Source organism: Myxocyprinus asiaticus, chromosome 10 (assembly GCF_019703515.2).
Source record: "Myxocyprinus asiaticus isolate MX2 ecotype Aquarium Trade chromosome 10, UBuf_Myxa_2, whole genome shotgun sequence".
Lineage (NCBI taxonomy): Eukaryota > Metazoa > Chordata > Actinopteri > Cypriniformes > Catostomidae > Myxocyprinus > Myxocyprinus asiaticus.
Genome location: NC_059353.1, coordinates 15565410 through 15584831, shown reverse-complemented (window position 1 = coordinate 15584831; position 19422 = coordinate 15565410). Strand labels below are relative to the sequence as shown.

Below are 19422 nucleotides of genomic sequence, written 5' to 3'. Positions count from 1 at the left end.
ACCCATCTTCACAAATTTCCCTTAATAAAGTGGAAAACGCTGGCCAATTTGTGCCCAAAATTAGCGGATGGGTGAGGCGGAGACTAACAGCAGCCTCAACACTATGCTTTTGTCCCCGAAATAGAATCGTCACAGTCACTACCGGATAATCATGGATATCACCATGCACACACCTTACCTTCACCTTGTGACTAGCATCCAAAGCCTCGGCTTGCACCAGGCATTGATGGATAGAGGTTTTAGAATGTTGGTGTTTGTTGGGGCAGTGTGACAATGACACTTACGCTTCTCAACATTCTAAATCGAACAGTCAACTTTAGAATGTTGGTGTTTGTTGGGGTAGTGTGACAATTAAATGTATGCGTCTCAACATTCTAAATCTAACTGGTGTTTGTTGGTCTTTGTTGGGGCAGAGGGACAATGACATGTATGCTTCTTAACGTTCTAAATCCAACAGTCAACTTTAGAATGTTAGTGTTTGTTGGGCCAGTGTGAAAATGACATGTATGCTTCTCAACATTCTAAATCCAAAAGACAACTTTAGAATGTCTGTGTTTGTTGAGGCAGTGTGACAGTAATATTTTTGTGTTCCAACATTCTAAAACCCAACAGTCAACTTCAGAATGTTGGTGTTTTTTGGGGCAGTGTGACAATGAAATTTAGGCTTCTTAAAATTCAAAATCCAACAGTCAACTTTAGGATGCTGGTTGTTGGGGCATTGTGGCAGTGACAATTATAATTCTCAGCATTCTAAATACAATCAGTGTTTGTTGGTGTTTGTTTGGGCAGTGTGACAATGACATTTATGCTCCTTAACATTCTAAATCTAACAGCCAACTTAAGACTGTTGGTGTTTGAGAAGTGTGACAATGGTGCTATTATATGGCGACATTGCATGAAAGTCGCAGAAACAAATTCCACTGGGATTGTATGGTGATACATAAAACTTTGCTTCTTGATTCTAATCTAAGAAGTTAAAACTAGATATGTGCAAGCATGTACAGCGAATATGTGCCAAACATTATATAAAAATGCAAGGACAAACAACCCAGCATGGATTAGGTCTTCTCCAAAGCCGCAAAGGATGGAAATGTAATTAAAATCTGAAAGAACATATGACATGAACATGCATAAGTAGACAGATAAACATATGTATGCATACAATTAGACACACACACACACACACAATCTGGTTAATGTGATGTTCGAACTATGTTCCCTGAACAGCGGAAGATTATCAGTCCATGACAGGAACAGTAATGAGAAGTGAGAGGAAAACTGTGTGTCTAATTACTGTCCTCAGTAATGAGCTGCCGCTGTTTTCTTGACCAGAAGATCTATGTGTGCATGTTAGAGTGTGTGTGGTACTGTGGGTTTGGGGGTGGGGGGCGGGGGGTATTTCCACATTGTGGTAAACAGCAGATGTAATCACACACTGACGAGCAAATGAGAAAATAACCTGATAATTTGTGTTAATGAGATTGTTTTGAAGCTACAAACTCATTGCACTATTGAACCAGATTTTTGTTTAAAACATCAGTGACCACGTTTACATGCACTTAAGAAAGTGGGTTATTCTAGGGTTTTTGCAGAAAGCGGCGTTCTGAAGCATCATGTAAACGAGAACGGCAATTTCCTTACGCAGTTTAAGGGATTAAGAGAATCACACACCTAGGTTTCTCCCGGAGAAAGCTGCTTAACACATATGCACCATTCTAACAGGTTTTTAAAGAGTGCACAGTTTTACGTAAAGGAAAACCGCACTATTGAAGGGCAATTCTGCTGTATAGAATGGTAAGGAAACAAACAGCAACAACTCTGGATATCTTGAAATAAAGCAAAGCAACAGAGAATAAAATAGTGAAGTCTTCCTCGGATACCATGTTTGTTTTTTACCCAACTGACGTGGGGTAATTACGTTGCTGTGGAGAAAGCTGCTTACTGACAGAGCCGCATGTATACGGGAGTAATGAGTACACCGCTTATACAGTGCATGCAAACAAGAATTCTGCTTTCTCGCAATAACCCACTTTCTGGTGTCCATGTAAACTTAGTCAATGAATGTCTTTTAATAAAGAGATTAGAGATGGCTCATGCCAGTTGATTGGTTGTCCAACAACCCGAGTCAATTAGCAAGGTGGACTAGTTCATCTCAATTTTTTTTAGGAATAATAATAATTATTATTATTATTTTTTTTGCAGCAGAACTTTAACTAGTGTGCTTTGCCTTAGCTTTTAGACAAATTGTGTGGTAAAACCTTCCCAGAAAACCTGTGTTTTTAAATTCTTCCCCCTATAAAACGATACTGCTACAGCCATACAAATTCAGCTGGACATCTTTGCTGGTTGCATCACTTCCTGTGTTGTTGTTTTTTTTTTTTTGTACATCCTGCCATGAACATTGCACTTTAAAGATGGGGTGTCAAGTTAAATCTTTTTTATACAGGTGAACCGAGTAAGGAAGTTAGACATAGGTGGAGTGTCAATGTGGTATATGTTATTGCATTGGGATGTGAGTGTATGTGTGAGATGTGTTCTTAAGTCTTCAGCTGTGTCGTATCTGTTCAACCTGACCATAATGAACAACCTCTCTCCTCTCTCACACTCGCTCTCTCTCTTTCGCCACATGTCTGTAGTCTGTCGTTTCACAAAAGGGCCAATTAGACTGGTAAGGGGAAAGAGGAATCTCATGACAGGGACAAAGCCAAACACTTTACTCTCAATTACTCTCTTTCACCAGCCACACGGCATGACACACACTGACATTACTCACATACATTCACAGCCTCTCTAAAATCACTGCTGTATTATCGATAAATTGCATCACCTGTGTCTATCATCTGTGTCTTTCTCTAGACTTTTGGACTTTTATATAGGGATCAAAGTGAAATGTGGAGTAGAGAACATTTCTTAAATGTGCAGTCAGTAATTTTTATCCCATTAAAAAAGTTTAACTCCTAAAGACACAAATTGTAATTTTGTAATATATGTAGGAAATCATGACCACTCACATTAAAATTAAGACTCCAGTCATATCAGTAACCTTATAAAAGGTTTTATTCTACATGGAGAGGGTCCGCACATGGGGGCTGCCATGTTAGAATCACATGACCAGCTGAATACTACTCGCTTAATCTCAGTAACCCTCCTGTTATTTGACACTTTCACTCATTGATTAAAGTAATCATGGCTGACTGTGAATGCTACATTTCTACAATGGCATCTGAAACCGAAAACTATTGATTTTAAATTATGCTGCATCCAAGCCACTAGGTGTCAGTGTAAGTCCAAGCTGACACAAAGACAAGTTACTGAGTGTGCCTTTAAAAACCCCATAAAATCATAATTGGAGTTTTGTGGCTTTTAGTTCATGTCTATTAGTCAATCAATATGCTAGTACACTCCTAAAAGGTGACAAAATTAACCTTCAGCAGATATACAGTTTTTAAATTTACAGTCTTTTAAATGTTGATGACTCATCTTGCACTACATAATATTTTGTCCAATCAAATGCTCTCTAGATTAAGAACGTCCCTCCCCCTAATACTAATGGCAACCAACTAGCAAGCAGCAAATCATGATTCATGGATGTCATGTGACTAAAGCCTATCGGCTACTTTTAAAAAAAGAGTCCATTGATATGTCCCATCCCTTTTTTTTTTGATAATAAAAACTTTAATTCACAGAGAGCACAGAGAATTGTAAGATAGTCATTTGTGGATTGACTCCTTTGCTCTGTTTGTTTAAGTGGCCTGACATGTCAACTTTTGGCTTAAACAATGGCATGTGTTTGGGGCAGAACTATTACCTGTTTGGTTGAACAATGGAAGACCTGCAGAGTGAAAATCTGTTTGAAAAAGTAATTATAATGTACTTGCAGTTCTGTTTGATGCCGCTAATTGTGCTGAAATTACACACTACACATTTAAATCCTGTGACTGTATTGCTGTTGGAAAGTGGAAGCTCACCGTCATCATCCTCTGGTGGCCCATCATACGATTTGTCAATGGCTGCGCGGAAGCTCTCGTTGCAACCACGCCCCCTAACCATGTGTGGGCGGGGCCTATGGAAGTGCAGCAGATCATTTTTCTTAGCCTCCGTCATGGCAGTCTGCAGACTCTCAAGAGAGCTGGACTTCTTCAGGCCTAACGTAGGTCCCAACTCCACCACACCACTCCCTGAGGAATGAGAAAAAAAAAAAAAAAAGAAAAAAAAGAACTTTAAGCATTATCACATGAAACAATAATTACAAGTCAATGTTAAATGGCTTTAATACAGTGTTTCCAAGGCAGCACTGTATTGACCCATCAAACATAATGGTTAGGGTTTGTTCTAAACTCCTAACCCCAAGTATTCTGCAAGTAATTCAGCCTAAACCACTTACTGTAGAGACTCCATTGAAACAGACTTTGGTGTACAATCTGTTTTTGTTTTTGCCATTAGGAAACTTAACAGCCAAATAAAACATGCATTCAAGTCAATTTTATATTACAAAACTGATGCACATATATCATGAATATTTTATATATCGGTCAGCCATTCAAAATATACCCATCATCAATGACATCATCGTGATGTCTGCACATGAAATTGAGATTTGTTTTCTTTCTTGCATTTATTTGCATACAAGTAAGAGTCATGACTAGTCATTTCTTTCTTACATCTGCAAAGGTGGCACAGAAGTTGTACTGTATGTTATAAACTGATTCTTGTGCAGAGCAGAGAGAAAACCAGATGCAAAGCAGCATTTCATTTACACTGAACTAAACCCTAAAACTGTAACACTATTCTTTTGCTGCCATGCCAGGACTGATATTTCCAACAAATCTAAGTTTTTGTGCTAATCAAAGATGGTGAGTCAATGGAGTCTACTGGACCATTTTCCAAAGGCATTCTAATAAGAAGACAAAGTGAAACATTAATAACAGGTGAAGTGCCAAAGCATGATCTTTACAAGATTGGACATGCAAGTGTGTATATACATAGAGTGCTTTTTGTATGTGCATTTGTGAGTGCGAGAGTATATTCATGTTAAGTCTATGTGCGTTTGTGTGATTGTAAACCCTCTCTCCTCTAATGAAAATAACTTTTAAACATGCTCCTCCACTAGGAATGATGGATGAGGGCTTGTTTCTCCATCAATCTGATCCATCCATTTCTCTCCTTTCTATGTCTAGATGCCACCATCCTTCCCTCTGTCAGCCCCACCCCGTCTCCATGCATCTCCTACACCCAGAATCATTAGTTAAAGCGCTGCAGCCCCCAGAATGCATTCATGAATCAGGAAATCATCGTATCGACAGGTGGTGCGCCTCACTGGAATTCCAATCAACCTGGCCTGCTGCCTGCACCAACCCCCTTTTTGTTTGGCTAATGGTCGTTTAAATGAAAGTGGAAGTGGGATCAGTCATTTAATCTGTGTGGCCACCAAACAAGCCACAAAAGGCCAGACGAGATGACTCCAGCCAGGCCCAACTGCATATCTCCTGCTCTCAGGATTATGACACAGGAGAAATGTATGCACATATAATTTGGGTTGCGGCAGAGAGAGAGAGAGAGAGACAGAGAGAAAGAAAGAGAGAGAGAGAGAGAGAGAGAGAGAGAATGAGGAATGAGGCGCTGAGAGATAGGAAGGGTGGACAGAGATGAGCACACAGCTGGAGTGTCTTTATGTATGATCACAACAGATGGCACCATGACATTTGATAAGAAAAAAGTTCAAAGTGTGATAAAAGACTGCATTAGCATTTTAACTTTACTAGTGTTTTTGACTATTTTATTTTTAAATAATAGTTCACCCAAAAATGATCATTCCCTCATCATTTACTAATTCTTACATATGCTGTCTCAAACTTATGACATTCTTCTGCAGAAAACAAAAGATAAAACATAAGATATTTTCATAGATGTATCATGTTTATATTCACACAATGTAAGTCAATGAATTCAAAAAACCTCCAAGCTCTAAATGCAGATGTCAAGATTTATAGTGAAAAATGGGTTACATTTTGGTCTGTTCTCACCCAAAACCAATCGTACTGCTTTAGAAGACATGGATAAAACCACTCAAGTTGTATGGATTACCTTTATGCTGCCTTTAGTCCTTTGGGAGTTTGAACGTTTTGGACCACATTGACTTGCATTGTATGGATATAAACACATCATACATCAATAAAAATATCTTTTGTTTTACGTCCTTGACAAAAGGGAGCCAATAAACACATCTTTTCAAAGTGTATGGTGGTCCATATAAATATGTCTCTGGCTCTGTGAATTCAAGCAATGGTCCTGACCACAGCTCAATGTGTCAGAGAACTTGCCCTAACCACCAGGCTACAGTCCAGACAACTTTTGACACTTTAACACTTTCATACCTACCGTCACATATATGTGTGTGATGGTTAATAACTGGGTCCCGCAGAGCAACATAGAAATATGTGTTTCTGCGATATCCAGTTATGTTACAAGCTGCCAGATTCAAATTGGCTTTCGTGCCGACACAGGCTGCGCTGGTCAAGAGTCTATAATTTATATTCGCTCAAACAGTTACTCATATAGTCTTTTAATCCACAAAATACGTTTATTTTATACACTGTACATACATCCAACTCGTCACCAAAGTACCACGATAAAAAGTTTATAGCTCTTACATGCACAGTCAATATATCAAATGCAATATTCCTCTGATGCGTGCTGCCATTTGTTTACATTAGTAGCGATTGCCATTCATCAAACAAACAGCTACTCAAAGAGTCTTTTCAAGCACATAACAGGGTTAGGCGATCTTATCCATAGTCAGATCGTCAGTTCGTCAGCATGTGAGATTGCCAATACCGATATGTTTGCTAGGTGATACTATGGGGTAATTTTATTTAAGCAGGGTTAGGGTTAAGCCTACACAATAAAACAAGACACCTTGATTTCAAACTTTGAACTTTATTTTTTATTTATTTTAACAAAAAATTCAAATGAAACTGAAAAAAAAAAAAAAAAAAAAGATGTGCAATTAAAATGTGTGTTGTTCAACTTTTTCAAAGATGGCTTTACAACAGTTGTGAAGGGCAACATCCCTTTGGCAAAGAACCTACTGGGATATTTCGTTGTCCGGGAAAATACATCATGTGTGTGAATACATTTGTTTTGTTCCATCCTTCACAATATACTGTGTATATATATATATATATATCGCAATATCCAATTACATCGGCAACCCCTGGGCTGAGGGATCTGTGAATATTCTTGCTACAAAAAAAAATATATATATATATATTATATTTACACTACCATTCAAAAGTTTTGAAACACTTACACATTCTTTATTATAATTTTTTTTTTTTTTTTTTTTCACATTTTAGAATAATAATAAAGTCATTAAAACTATGGAATAACATAAATGGAACTATGGGAATTATGTTGTGACTAAACAAAACCCAAAATAAATCAAAACTGTGTTATATTTTAGCATCTTCAAAGTAGTCACCCTTTGCCTAGAATTTGCAGACATGTACTCTTGACATTTTCTCAACCAACTTCTTGAGGTATCACCCTGGGATGCTTTTTAAACAGTATTGAAGGAGTTCCCATCTATGTTGAGCACTTATTGGCTGCTTTTCTTTATTATTTGGTCCAAGACATCAATTTCAAAAACTTTTTTTAAATTTTTATTAAATGTTAGTTTTATAATGAAATAAATTAATATGGTGGCACAATTATATTTTTGTCTACAAAACTAATTTCAAACATTTAAGCATACGCCTACAGATCAAAAGATTTTTAAGATCATGAGAAACATTTCAGTCAAGTGTTTCAAAACTTTTGACCGGTAGTGTATATATTATAATTGTTACAAAAAAACAATTATAAATGTAAAAATAATAATTATAATGATGATAATAATCACTGAAATATAAATCATGGTTTGAGGTGAACATGTTTTTGTATTATTTTATGTTTTAATCACAGATGTATAGGCTGCAGAGTTGTGGTCACAATGAACTGCTCTGTGGAAATAAAGCGAACTGAACTCAAATCACCTCCTGAACTGAGATGTCCGAGGTCATTTGCAACACTCATAGATGATACTGTTCTTGCAAAAGAAAATTCAGAAGACAGAAACAAAGAAAGAGTAAGAATGTTTTACATGCGCGTGTTCCACGAGACTGCACGCCTCCGTACAAACAGCGTGTCATACATGCGCATAGACGGCTTTTCTGTCATCTGTTCTTATTAATATAATAAAGTGTGTTTCTTCAAGCGTGTGTCTGTGTCTCTATGGGCAAATTATTTGTAATATTAATTTGATAATAATAATATCCTAATAATAATAATAATAATAATAATAATAATAATTATATTAATTTAATTAATTAATGGGAAAACGAGCCAAATATCATCTTGACATCGTCAAAGGCATCAGCTATTGCCGATCCCTCTGACCATCATCGATCCCCGAGATCATCGTCTATCGGCACAACCCTAGCACATAATATGTTTATTTTATATAACAAACAGCCTAACTGTCACCAAAGAACCAATATAACAGTTCACAGCTTGTATATGCACAGCCATCATATCTAAACGCGATCTTCCAATGCACGCAGCCACGTCTACTTATTAGATGCAGATGCGGTTTTCATTCACACAAACAGCAACTCAAACAATCTTTTCAGGCATATGTTTATTTTCTGAAACAGACAGCCAAACTATCACAAAAGCACCATGATAACAGTTTAAAACTTGTATACTCACAGTGAAAACATGCTGATCAAGCATGATTATATGATGCATGCAGCCAAGTCTGTTTACATTCATTAGTGCTTCTCTCACACACACGCACAATGTCTGAGAAGTCAAACAGTGCATACAGGCAAACTGGACCGCTGATTTTATTTGTTCATTTGTTTTTTACAGCTATAAAAACGAAATAATTAAAACAAATGCAGTACAGGAGACATAACCCATTTGTTCACGTTTACTATATTATATACAGTATTTTTTATTACAAGAAATAAAAAAAATAATAAAAAAACAAATAAATAAATAAATAATAAATAAATAAATACTCCTCTACACTCTGCCCACCTCTACCGGCTGTGCAGTGTCACATGCAAAAATAACTCACTCCAGGGGGCAATTCAGGGGAATTTATACCCTACTCATGAAAAGGTTCATTTAAAGACTTTAAGAACTTTAAAAAACTTAAGGATAACACATTTCCCCAACCAAGGGATGTCAGAAGCAGACCACTCTTAAATTGGACTTTAAAGTACACAGGGGTAGAGGATCATAAAGAAATGTTCATTAAACATCAGTATGGAGCAGCAATGAGTGGGTGAAGTTTGCTGCAGCTGAGCTCCAGACACTCAAAACAGAGCTGGATTCGTGTGAGAGGAGGTTTATAAATAGCGGCCCGCTGATGTACCAGCCAGTGTGACTGAAATATTCTCTGTGTTCATGTCACAAACTTAATTAACTCTGTCCCATGGTCGGCTGACAGAATTAAGCAGCTTTTAAGAGTACTGCATAAGTGCCACTTTTACAACTATCATGTCTCTAACAACAAGACGTCACGTCCGCAACGCCAGTTGTTCTTTATTAATGTGAAAATGACAAATAACAGAAATTAAATATTACATGCTCTTAGGAGTGCCAACCCTTATACATTTTATGTGGCTATTATTATATATGGATTGAGTATTTAAATTCAGTTTTTTTTTTTTTTTTTTTTTTAACAAAGTGTGTGGTCTCCAAAAAAACTCATGTCCACTTTTCCAATGATTCGAACAGCTTTTTATTTAATTTGATTAAATAAATGTAATATTATCGCACTACTTTTTCTCTGTGCTTTATTACAGTAGGGCAGAACACTTGATATAACAACATCGCATAGATAAATGTAACCATTATTATTATTATTCCAGTAAAATACGCTGGTTACCACCCCTGGAGTTCGCTAGTTCGAATCCCAGGGCGTGCTGAGTGACTCCAGCCAGGTCTCCTAAGCAACCAAATTGGCCCGGTTGCTAGGGAGGGTAGAGTCACATGGGGTAACCTCCTCGTGGTCGCTATAATGTGGTTTGTTCTCGGTGGGGCGCATGGTGAATTGAGCGTGGTTGCTGTGGTGGATGGCGTGAAGCCTCCACAAGCGCTATGTCTCCGTGGCAAAGCGCTCAACAAGCCACGTGATAAGATGCGCGGGTTGACTGTCTCAGACGCGGAGGAAACTGGGATTCGTCCTCCGCCACCCGGACTGAGGCGAATCACTATGCGACCACGAGGACTTAGAGCGCATTGGGAATTGGGCATTCCAAATTGGGAGAAAAAAGGGGAAAAATCCCCCCCCAAAAAAAAGCTGGCAGTGACCAAAATGTAAGAATCCGCAGCTAGGTGTGCATTAAACTATTTTAATGCACAACATGGAGGCGAACAACCATGTGGAGGTGGTTACCTCTCACTTATTTAATCAGACTCACACACATGAATTTTCAAAAGAATGCACCAGCAGAGCAATATTGTGGGGGATATTGAGAGGAGTTTGTCCAAATCCAAAGTTTAGTAGTAATGCGTTTAAAGGTAATGATTTTAGCTTACAGTAGGCCTACCTGAGAAAAAGGGGTCTTTGGTATCAAGAGATGCAATTTTATGACGTATTAATAGGTTGCATGTACCAGTATAGAACATTCTTTTAGTGTGTGCAAAGTGGGATGAATAAATTAAAATACAAATCTATACAAAAGTGCTGTATTCACAATGGCAGTGATGTGCTGGTTGATACACACTTGACCTGTGTCCCAAACTGCATACTTCGATTACATACTTTGTAATTGCACCATTCTATGCCATTTAGTAGATTAAGTAGTGTGAGTAGCTGGTTCACACACAAAAAAAAAATGCCAATGGAGGAAGAGTACTTTTAGTCCTCGGATGATGTCCTTCTTCAATTGAAACAAAGGAGTGTGGAATGTTGGACACTGCATGCACTCAGAACTCGTGACTTGCCCTATGTAGTGGAATAGGTGGGGTTACCTTGTGGTGATGCTGGCCTGAATAAACAATTGTAATTAATTGTGAATGTGTAAATTATTTAAGATATACATGTTGGGCTGAGGTTGGGTAACGTGTTGGAGCTAGCAGCAACACATGGCATGCGCTTGAAATGCCTCTTCCATCAGCTAAAAAATGGCACACAGCTTTGGTCCCAGACACAGATGAAAAACAATGCCAATTCAGGAGATATTTTAAAGAAACACATTTAGTCCAATGGACGACTTCACCTGTAACTACAATGCTCAATATTATATCAGACCATGTGATAAGGGTAAGGGACATAGGTCCTCTATGACATGGTGTCCCAACAAGGGCTTTGTGAACCGCTAAGGGAATACAATTTTTAACTAATAATAATAATAAAATAACTTTTACATAATATCATATATATTGACAGGTTAAAATAATTTAAAAACTCTTCAAGTAAGGGGGTTCTTCAAGTAAATAATTGACCATTGGTCAAAGGGGAGACCCTGCTCTAGATAAAAAAAGCTGCTAAACAAACTAGCACTGGATGAAGAAAGACTAGGAGTCTGACACTACAAAGAATAATCTATTGTGGTGGAACTCAAAGGAAAAGAAATTCAGCTGTCTTATGCCGAGTTTACACTACACGATTTTAGCCCTGATTTTCCACTCGCCGACAGTTAATGGAGATCGCCGACAAAAGCCCGAAATCAGAGGCAAATCTGTGCTCGCTCACGTGACCGATGATGGCTATGTGTGAATTTTCAAAGATGCGATCTGAGGGGGCCTGGGTAGCTCAGTGGTAAACTACCACCGCTGGAGTTCGCTAGCTCGCTAGTTCGAATCCCAGGGCGTGCTGAGTGACTCCAGCCAGGTCTCCTAAGCAACCAAATTGGCCCAGTTGCTAGGGAGGGTAGAGTCACATGGGGTAACCTCCTAGTGGTCGCTATAATGTGGTTCGTTCTCGGTGAGGCACGTGGTGAGTTGAGCGCGGATGCCGCGGTGGATGGTGTGAAGCCTCCACACGCGCTATGTCTCCGTGGCAAAGCGCTCAACAAGCCACGTGATAAGATGCACAGATTGATGGTCTCAGATGTGGAGGCAACTGGGCTTCGTCCTCCGCCACCTGGACTGAGGCAAATCAATATGTGACCACGAGGACTTAAAAGCACATTGGGAATTGGGCATTCCAAATTGGGAGAAAAACACCAGCAGGCAGCTATCTGCGTTCATTGCAAATTTATTTATTTATCTCCAACTCGCTCTGCAGAACAGACAATTCTTGCTGCCCGCATCTCCCCAACCATTCTCTCCTCCATATTCTTTTCTTTTTTGTTTTTTTGCTGTAAATCAGTGCACAAACAACTTGGATTGCAAGACCACCATTTTTAAAGGGAAGAACTCCAGTCTCGCATGAGAACTCCTGTCTCATGCGTGATCTACATCATTTCCTGTATCACTTCTTGCGTGCGTTTTGTTGTGAAACGTAGTTTGGAGACTAGACAAAGTTGTCGGGGATTCTTCCTAGTGAAATGTGCAAACCACAGCAACTTCAAGATACCCCATTATAGACAGACAGTTGTGTAGTGTGAAAAGAACAGCAATCCGACATCTTTGAAAGTCGTATAGTGTGTGGGCGGCATTAGTGTCACTTGTGTTTTCCTGTCAAACTCAGAAACACTTCCTCTCTGTTCATAATGGCTTCACGAAGCGGCTTTTTGTGTGTTACACTCCAACATACCTCACATACCCCTTTCTGTCAATCAAACTCAACAGTAATTCAGTCAGGAAGAAACGATAGACACACATATGCCAGTTACAGTCCAGACACTCGTCTGCTTCCCATGAACACACTCTGAGATCCCACACAGACTGTAAACCTGCTCTCCACCCCCAAAGCTGGCATACATCACCACTATTAAAATCATCTAATCCTGGAATGTTATGATATTTTTGCAGTGGGAGATGTATGGCTTTGATAATTGTCTATGGCAGACATTTAAAAGGCATCTCATAATTATGGATCAACTCTATTGAGTTAGTGTGTGTGTAGGGGGTGTAGCAGGGGTCGCTGACTCTCAGAGAGAGAGATGGTTGTGGGCGGGGGTCTGTCACTTTTTGAGTGCAGGGTGATGGATGGTTACTTGCATTGGTAACCTGCACACACCATTAAACCCCACCCTCATACCAGCTCAAGACAGAGACTCTCGCCTAGCCAGAAAGCTTTAATCTTACTTTGATGAAATAAAGATTGTATCGATCAATCAGAAATTCATTAAGACCTAAATTGGTGAAGGCAGGTATGTGTTTAATGTATGTGTGTTTTTGGGACTCTGCTACTTATGTTTACTAGATTTTAAATTGTTGTTCCAAAAACTGTACATCACTGGAGCGAAGTTTAATTCAACTGCAACCAACAGAGACAAGCAAATACAAGTTACATAACAGAAGAGGTGACTTCATCGCAGTTTATTTGGATGTGTCTATATTCATCCAAACACACCTGGGAAAATGCAGTAACAAACACAAACGCACACTGAGAAACAAACAGATGGCTTTCCACATCTTAAATTAATCTATCAATTCCAATCAGCTAAATATGGCAGCTTTCAACTTTAATCAAAAACAAACTCATCCTCAATTGTGTAAAGAGATTAGTGTGTGGGCACACGCAAATGAGACACACACAGAAAGAAAGAGAGAGAGAGAGAGAGAGAGAGAGAGAGAGAGAGAGAGAGATTGAGAGAGAGAGAGCAATGTGACATAAGGCTTCTCAACAGGCCAGCGTTTGGCAGTGAGTTTTCAAAGTCAAAATTATACACGAGACACATCAGACAATGAGCAGCAGCAGTCAGCCCTCAAAGCCTTCACAGCCAGGCTTCAGAGGCCTTTTGATCAAGCGGGGTACAACATTTGTTTTTTGCCACACCTGCTAATGCTAGGTGAAAATGTTTCGGGCAGGAATATTTCTTATGTACGTCTAATGACGTCTTAAGTTTACTGATCACCTCATCTTTTCTCTCGAGAAACCTGCTCTTTCATTCTTTTGTAAACAAATAAATTGCGTACGGTACAACTAAACTGACGGTTAATTTTATCGTCTGTAGATTCCTGGTCCCTGTATGAGATTTGCATGATAGCCAATTTTATATAAATAGCTCAGATCATTTTTGTTTAGTTTGATGTTAATTGTTTTTGTGTTATTGGCTGCTGTCTACCAACTGAAATGCCTCACAAGAACAAAAAAGATTGAAAGTGAAAGTAACTATCAAAAAAAAAAAAAAAAAAAACATGGTATCAATGTGCATTGCAATTTTATTAATATTAAATAATATGAAAATTATATATATATACAGGTGCATCTCAATAAATTAGAATGTCATGGAAAAGTTCATTTATTTCAGTAATTCAACTCAAATTGTGAAACTCGTGTATTAAATAAATTCAGTGCACACAGACTGAAGTAGTTTAAGTCTTTGGTTCTTTTAATTGTGATGATTTTGGCTCACATTTAACAAAAACCCACCAATTCACTATCTCAAAAAATTAGAATATGGTGACATGCCAATCAGCTAGTCAACCCAAAACACCTGCAAAGGTTTCCTGAGCCTTCAAAATGGTCTCTCAGTTTGGTTCACTAGGCTACACAATCATGGGGAAGACTGCTGATCTGACAGTTGTCCAGAAGACAATCATTGACACCCTTCACAAGGAGGGTAAGCCACAAACATTCATTGCCAAAGAAGCTGGCTGTTCACAGAGTGCTGTATCCAAGCATGTTAACAGAAAGTTGAGTGGAAGGAAAAAGTGTGGAAGAAAAAGATGCACAACCAACCGAGAGAACCGCAGCCTTACGATTGTCTAGCAAAATCGATTCAAGAATTTGGGTAAACTTCACAAGGAATGGACTGAGGCTGGGGTCAAGGCATCAAGAGCCACCACACACAGACATGTCAAGGAATTTGGCTACAGTTGTTGTATTCCTCTTGTTAAGCCACTCCTGAACCACAGACAACATCAGAGGCGTCTTACCAGGGCTAAGGAGAAGAAGAACTGGACTGTCACCCAGTGTTCCAAAGTCCTCTTTTCAGATGAGAGCAAGTTTTGTATTTCATTTGGAAACCAAGGTCCTAGAGTCTGGAGGAAGGGTGGAGAAGCTCATAGCCCAAGTTGCTTGAAGTCCAGTGTTAAGTTTCCACAGTCTGTGATGATTTGGGGTGCAATGTCATCTGCTGGTGTTGGTCCATTGTGTTTTTTGAAAACCAAAGTCACTGCACCCGTTTACCAAGAAATTTTGGAGCACTTCATGCTTCCTTCTGCTGACCAGCTTTTTAAAGATGCTGATTTCATTTTCCAGCAGGATTTGGCACCTGCCCACACTGCCAAAAGCACCAAAAGTTGGTTAAATGACCATGGTGTTGGTGTGCTTGACTGGCCAGCAAACTCACCAGACCTGAACCCCATAGAGAATCTATGGGGTATTGTCAAGAGGAAAATGAGAAACAAGAGACCAAAAAATGCAGATGAGCTGAAGGCCACTGTCAAAGAAACCTGGGCTTCCATACCACCTCAGCAGTGCCACAAACTGATCACCTCCATGCCACACCGAATTGAGGCAGTAATTAAAGCAAAAGGAGCCCCTACCAAGTATTGAGTACATATACAGTAAATGATCATACTTTCCAGAAGGCCAACAATTCACTAAAAATGTTTTTTTTATTGGTCTTATGATGTATTCTAATTTTTTGAGATAGTGAATTGGTGGGTTTTTGTTAAATGTGAGCCAAAATCATCACAATTAAAAGAACCAAAGACTTAAACTACTTCAGTCTGTGTGCATTGAATTTATTTAATACACGAGTTTCACAATTTGAGTTGAATTACTGAAATAAATGAACTTTTCCACGACATTCTAATTTATTGAGATGCACCTGTATATATATATATATATATATATAAAATTCAGTGATACTACTCTGCAACAGTTAAATTGTGCATTCGATTCAGTAATCACGTTTGTAATTTATTTTGATTCTAAACGGGTCTACCTTCATAAAAACAAAGAAAGGTAAAACTACTATTATTTTTTTTTTTTCTTCAGACATTAGCATTTATTACAATCAAAAATGATTTGGCTATTCACATTTGCCGTTTATTTGTTGGTGTTTTTATGTATTTTTTAATTTTTTTTAAAAAAAAACAGGAGAAAAACAGAAATGCATTATTTGGACCTAATGTTTTGGAAAATAGAAATAGATTAATTTTCAGTATCGATATGTTCTTACCCTTTTAGGGTAAAGAAAATAAACGTATGATCAAACAATTGCCATGTCGTAAGTTTGAACGCACTTTCGCAAGTTAGTCTACCTAAAAGACTATATTAAGTCATTACAAAAAAAGTGTACTGTAATCTAGGGAAAAGCATACTTTATTCATGCATTTTGAGAAATGAACAGATGTAATATAAACATAACAAATAATACAAATTTTACAACAGTATTTTACAGTAATTATATTTATGATTGACATTCAATAGCTTATGCTAGCCAATTATTTTACTACTTTTGATATTGGCAACAGTGAAGCATGATCTATCACAGGTTTCTACAAAAAGTACATAAACAAAAGCATTAAGTAACTGTATGTGGAGTTTATAAATCAGCACCCAGAGTTAGACAGGGAGATACACATTTTGTGAACTGAGGTAAAAATGGTGTGTGCTGACAGGAGCATCTGGAACTCACACTGTCTGTGTCTGCACACAACATCAGAACATCAAGCTGATGGTTGAGTCAGCAAAGCTAAAAGTGGACTACAAGGACCTGCTGGAACTTCTAGTCTGTGACATAAACAGTTATGACTGCATGCTCAACAAGTGTGACCAGTGTCCAGGTTTAGAGGCATTACTGCAGATGCTTGAAGAGTCAGACAAAGATGACACACTTCCTGATAACATCACCTTTAAAGCAGTGGGTTATGACTGACAGAGCAGATATCGTTCTCCCTAGGGATTAATTCTCTGTTTCTCTAGCTGAGAAACTCAATGCGTTAAAGACACATAATTGGTTGAGGACATCAGTGAGGAAAACTGTGATGTTTTTATAAAATTCTTCCACCCACCTGGACCAAGAACATCATTCAAAATGTCTACTGAGGACAAAGTGTGGGTTCCCATGAACAATGTTCACAGAAAACTGCCAAATTGACTTCTGCCACCAGACGCTCCCACAACATTTCAGAGAGACTGAGTGAGGAAATCTCACAGCTTCTAATAAAAAACATGTACATGCAAACATGTAAAATACTGTTCACTTTTGTTATTTGTTATGCTTATATTAGATCTGATCATTTCTCAAAATACTTTGGCTTTTCCCCAGATTTCTACTTGCCTCACTGTAACCCAGATTTTTGCTTTTTTTTTTTAAAGAAAAGAGGGGACAAGTAAAAATAATTTTTTGTGTTAATCAACACTATGCCACAAATGCTGCCAATTGAGCTTAACTTGTATTGAATCCAGTTCCTAATAAGGTTAATGGCTAACTGTTTTATTTACTCACCAAAGACAATTTTTACTCACATTTGGTGCTTGCAGAGGGATAATTTTCTCTAAATGGCTTTGCTCTCTTGCTCAATCTCTCTCACATATACACGCATGTGTACGCACACAGGTTTTCACACTTTTGATTTTAAATCCAGGGTAATTTTTAAGCCTGCATAACCATGCAGTCCTGGGTCAACTTCATCTATGTTTCACACTGTACATACTTCTGCACCGATCGATCAGCCACCGATCTATATCGGCCGATCTTCATCTTAGATCCATGATCGGCGATCGGCAGATCTTTTTTGCAGAACGCAAGGAATCACACATACACTGCTACTCTAATAAATGGGCACTAGCTCAGCCCTTGAAGCATGACAGAGTGGCCTTTGGAAGGTGAATTTTTGGCAATTCTAATCATTCATGAATTTAAACTTTCAGTCATGATGTAATTCACATGAATATGCTTTTTTTTCCCTTTTTTTTAAATGTGTAAGAATTACACGTGTATGTATATTAAGTTGCCCATTTTCTAGAGTCATTACGGTAGTAATTCTGACTCGCTGCACAGTGAGCACGGAGAGGATAAATTGGCTGCAAACGGGCATAAAAACAAATTAAACAACAAATAAACATGCAAATACAAATCTGAGTATATGTGATGTAATGCGAGTCGTGACAATCAGACGTTGTGGGGAGTGACAGAGACTGTTTGAGCCATCATGAGCGCTCTCGGTGTCAATCAAACATGCATGCTCTCAAGGTGCTCTAAATATCTCATCAGTCACTCATCTCAGCGCTATTCTGGGAGGAATAATATAATAATATAATATTTAAATAATATGATTTAAAAAGAATTTAAATCATATTAATGTTGGTCACAATACCACTAATAACAGATATAACTGTTTAAAGGTGCAATATGTAAAGAAAATTTTTTTTTTTTTTGCCAATGTGTGAATGGCTTGTAATGCAACTTAAAAAATGAGCCCTTCCCGGACTTCCTAGGTTGCCTATTAAAACCTGTAGACTGATTTTCATGCAGAGGGAGTGGGTCACTTTTGCCGGGATAATCCAAAGGATGTGACGTTTATGCGCACTCCCGAGAGCCTTGCCTCAAACAGTAATAGCTTCTCTTCCACTATTCAACAGCGACAACAAACTGCAACTCTAGGTAACGTTATCTTAGAGATGGAATCCAGCAAACGTCTGGCTCCCAGCACAACATCAACTCCTACAGACTCAGAGTAAGCCCAAAAAAAAAAAAAAACATTTATCTACTGAATCCCGTCTGGCTAGGCGGGAACGTGATCGTAGTCGAGCGAAAACTAGAGTGAACATCGGCAGGGCATTTGATTCCTGGAATGACCTTCGTTCAGTTTTGGGGATCAAAACCGACCTTAAATTGGCGCTCTTCTTATTGGACAGGTAAGCTTACATAACTGCAAAGCATGTGAAATATAGTGCCATAAGGACTGATCCGTGTCATTTTAGCTAACTTGATCTTGCCTGCTAATGCTGACGAATTGCAAGCTACTTTGCTTCGTAACTTTCAAATAATTTCATCAATCTTTATACTAAAAATCAGGTATACAGGATAAATTTAAGCGGACTGGCCATCGGGAGAACCGGGACTTTTCCTGATGGGCCGGCCGTGAAACGGGGCCGAACAGGCTGCCGTGTTATGCAGAACGGGCCACAAAATGGCGCCGCGATATGCCAAAGGGGGCAGCGATTGCAGAAAAGGACAACTTTTGGGCCAGTTTCTATGTAAAATCCCGGGCCGATTTCTCTTCCCACTCCGCACCTGCTGCAGCATATAACTTGCAAAAGTGTGGCAAAGGGCACTTTTTTTTTTTTAAATCAGT

General features: G+C 38.5%; 1 protein-coding gene across 1 annotated transcript in view; it reads right to left on the bottom strand.

The window, feature by feature from the left end:
• The window catches only part of LOC127447162 (partitioning defective 3 homolog B-like), a 502153-nt gene that overhangs the window by 168421 nt on the left and 314310 nt on the right, over nucleotides 1-19422 (bottom strand). Inside the window, exon 17 of the mRNA XM_051708779.1 lies at nucleotides 3969-4178. Within this exon, the coding sequence (XP_051564739.1) occupies nucleotides 3969-4178 (210 nt within the window). The remainder of the gene's footprint in view (nucleotides 1-3968; nucleotides 4179-19422) is intronic.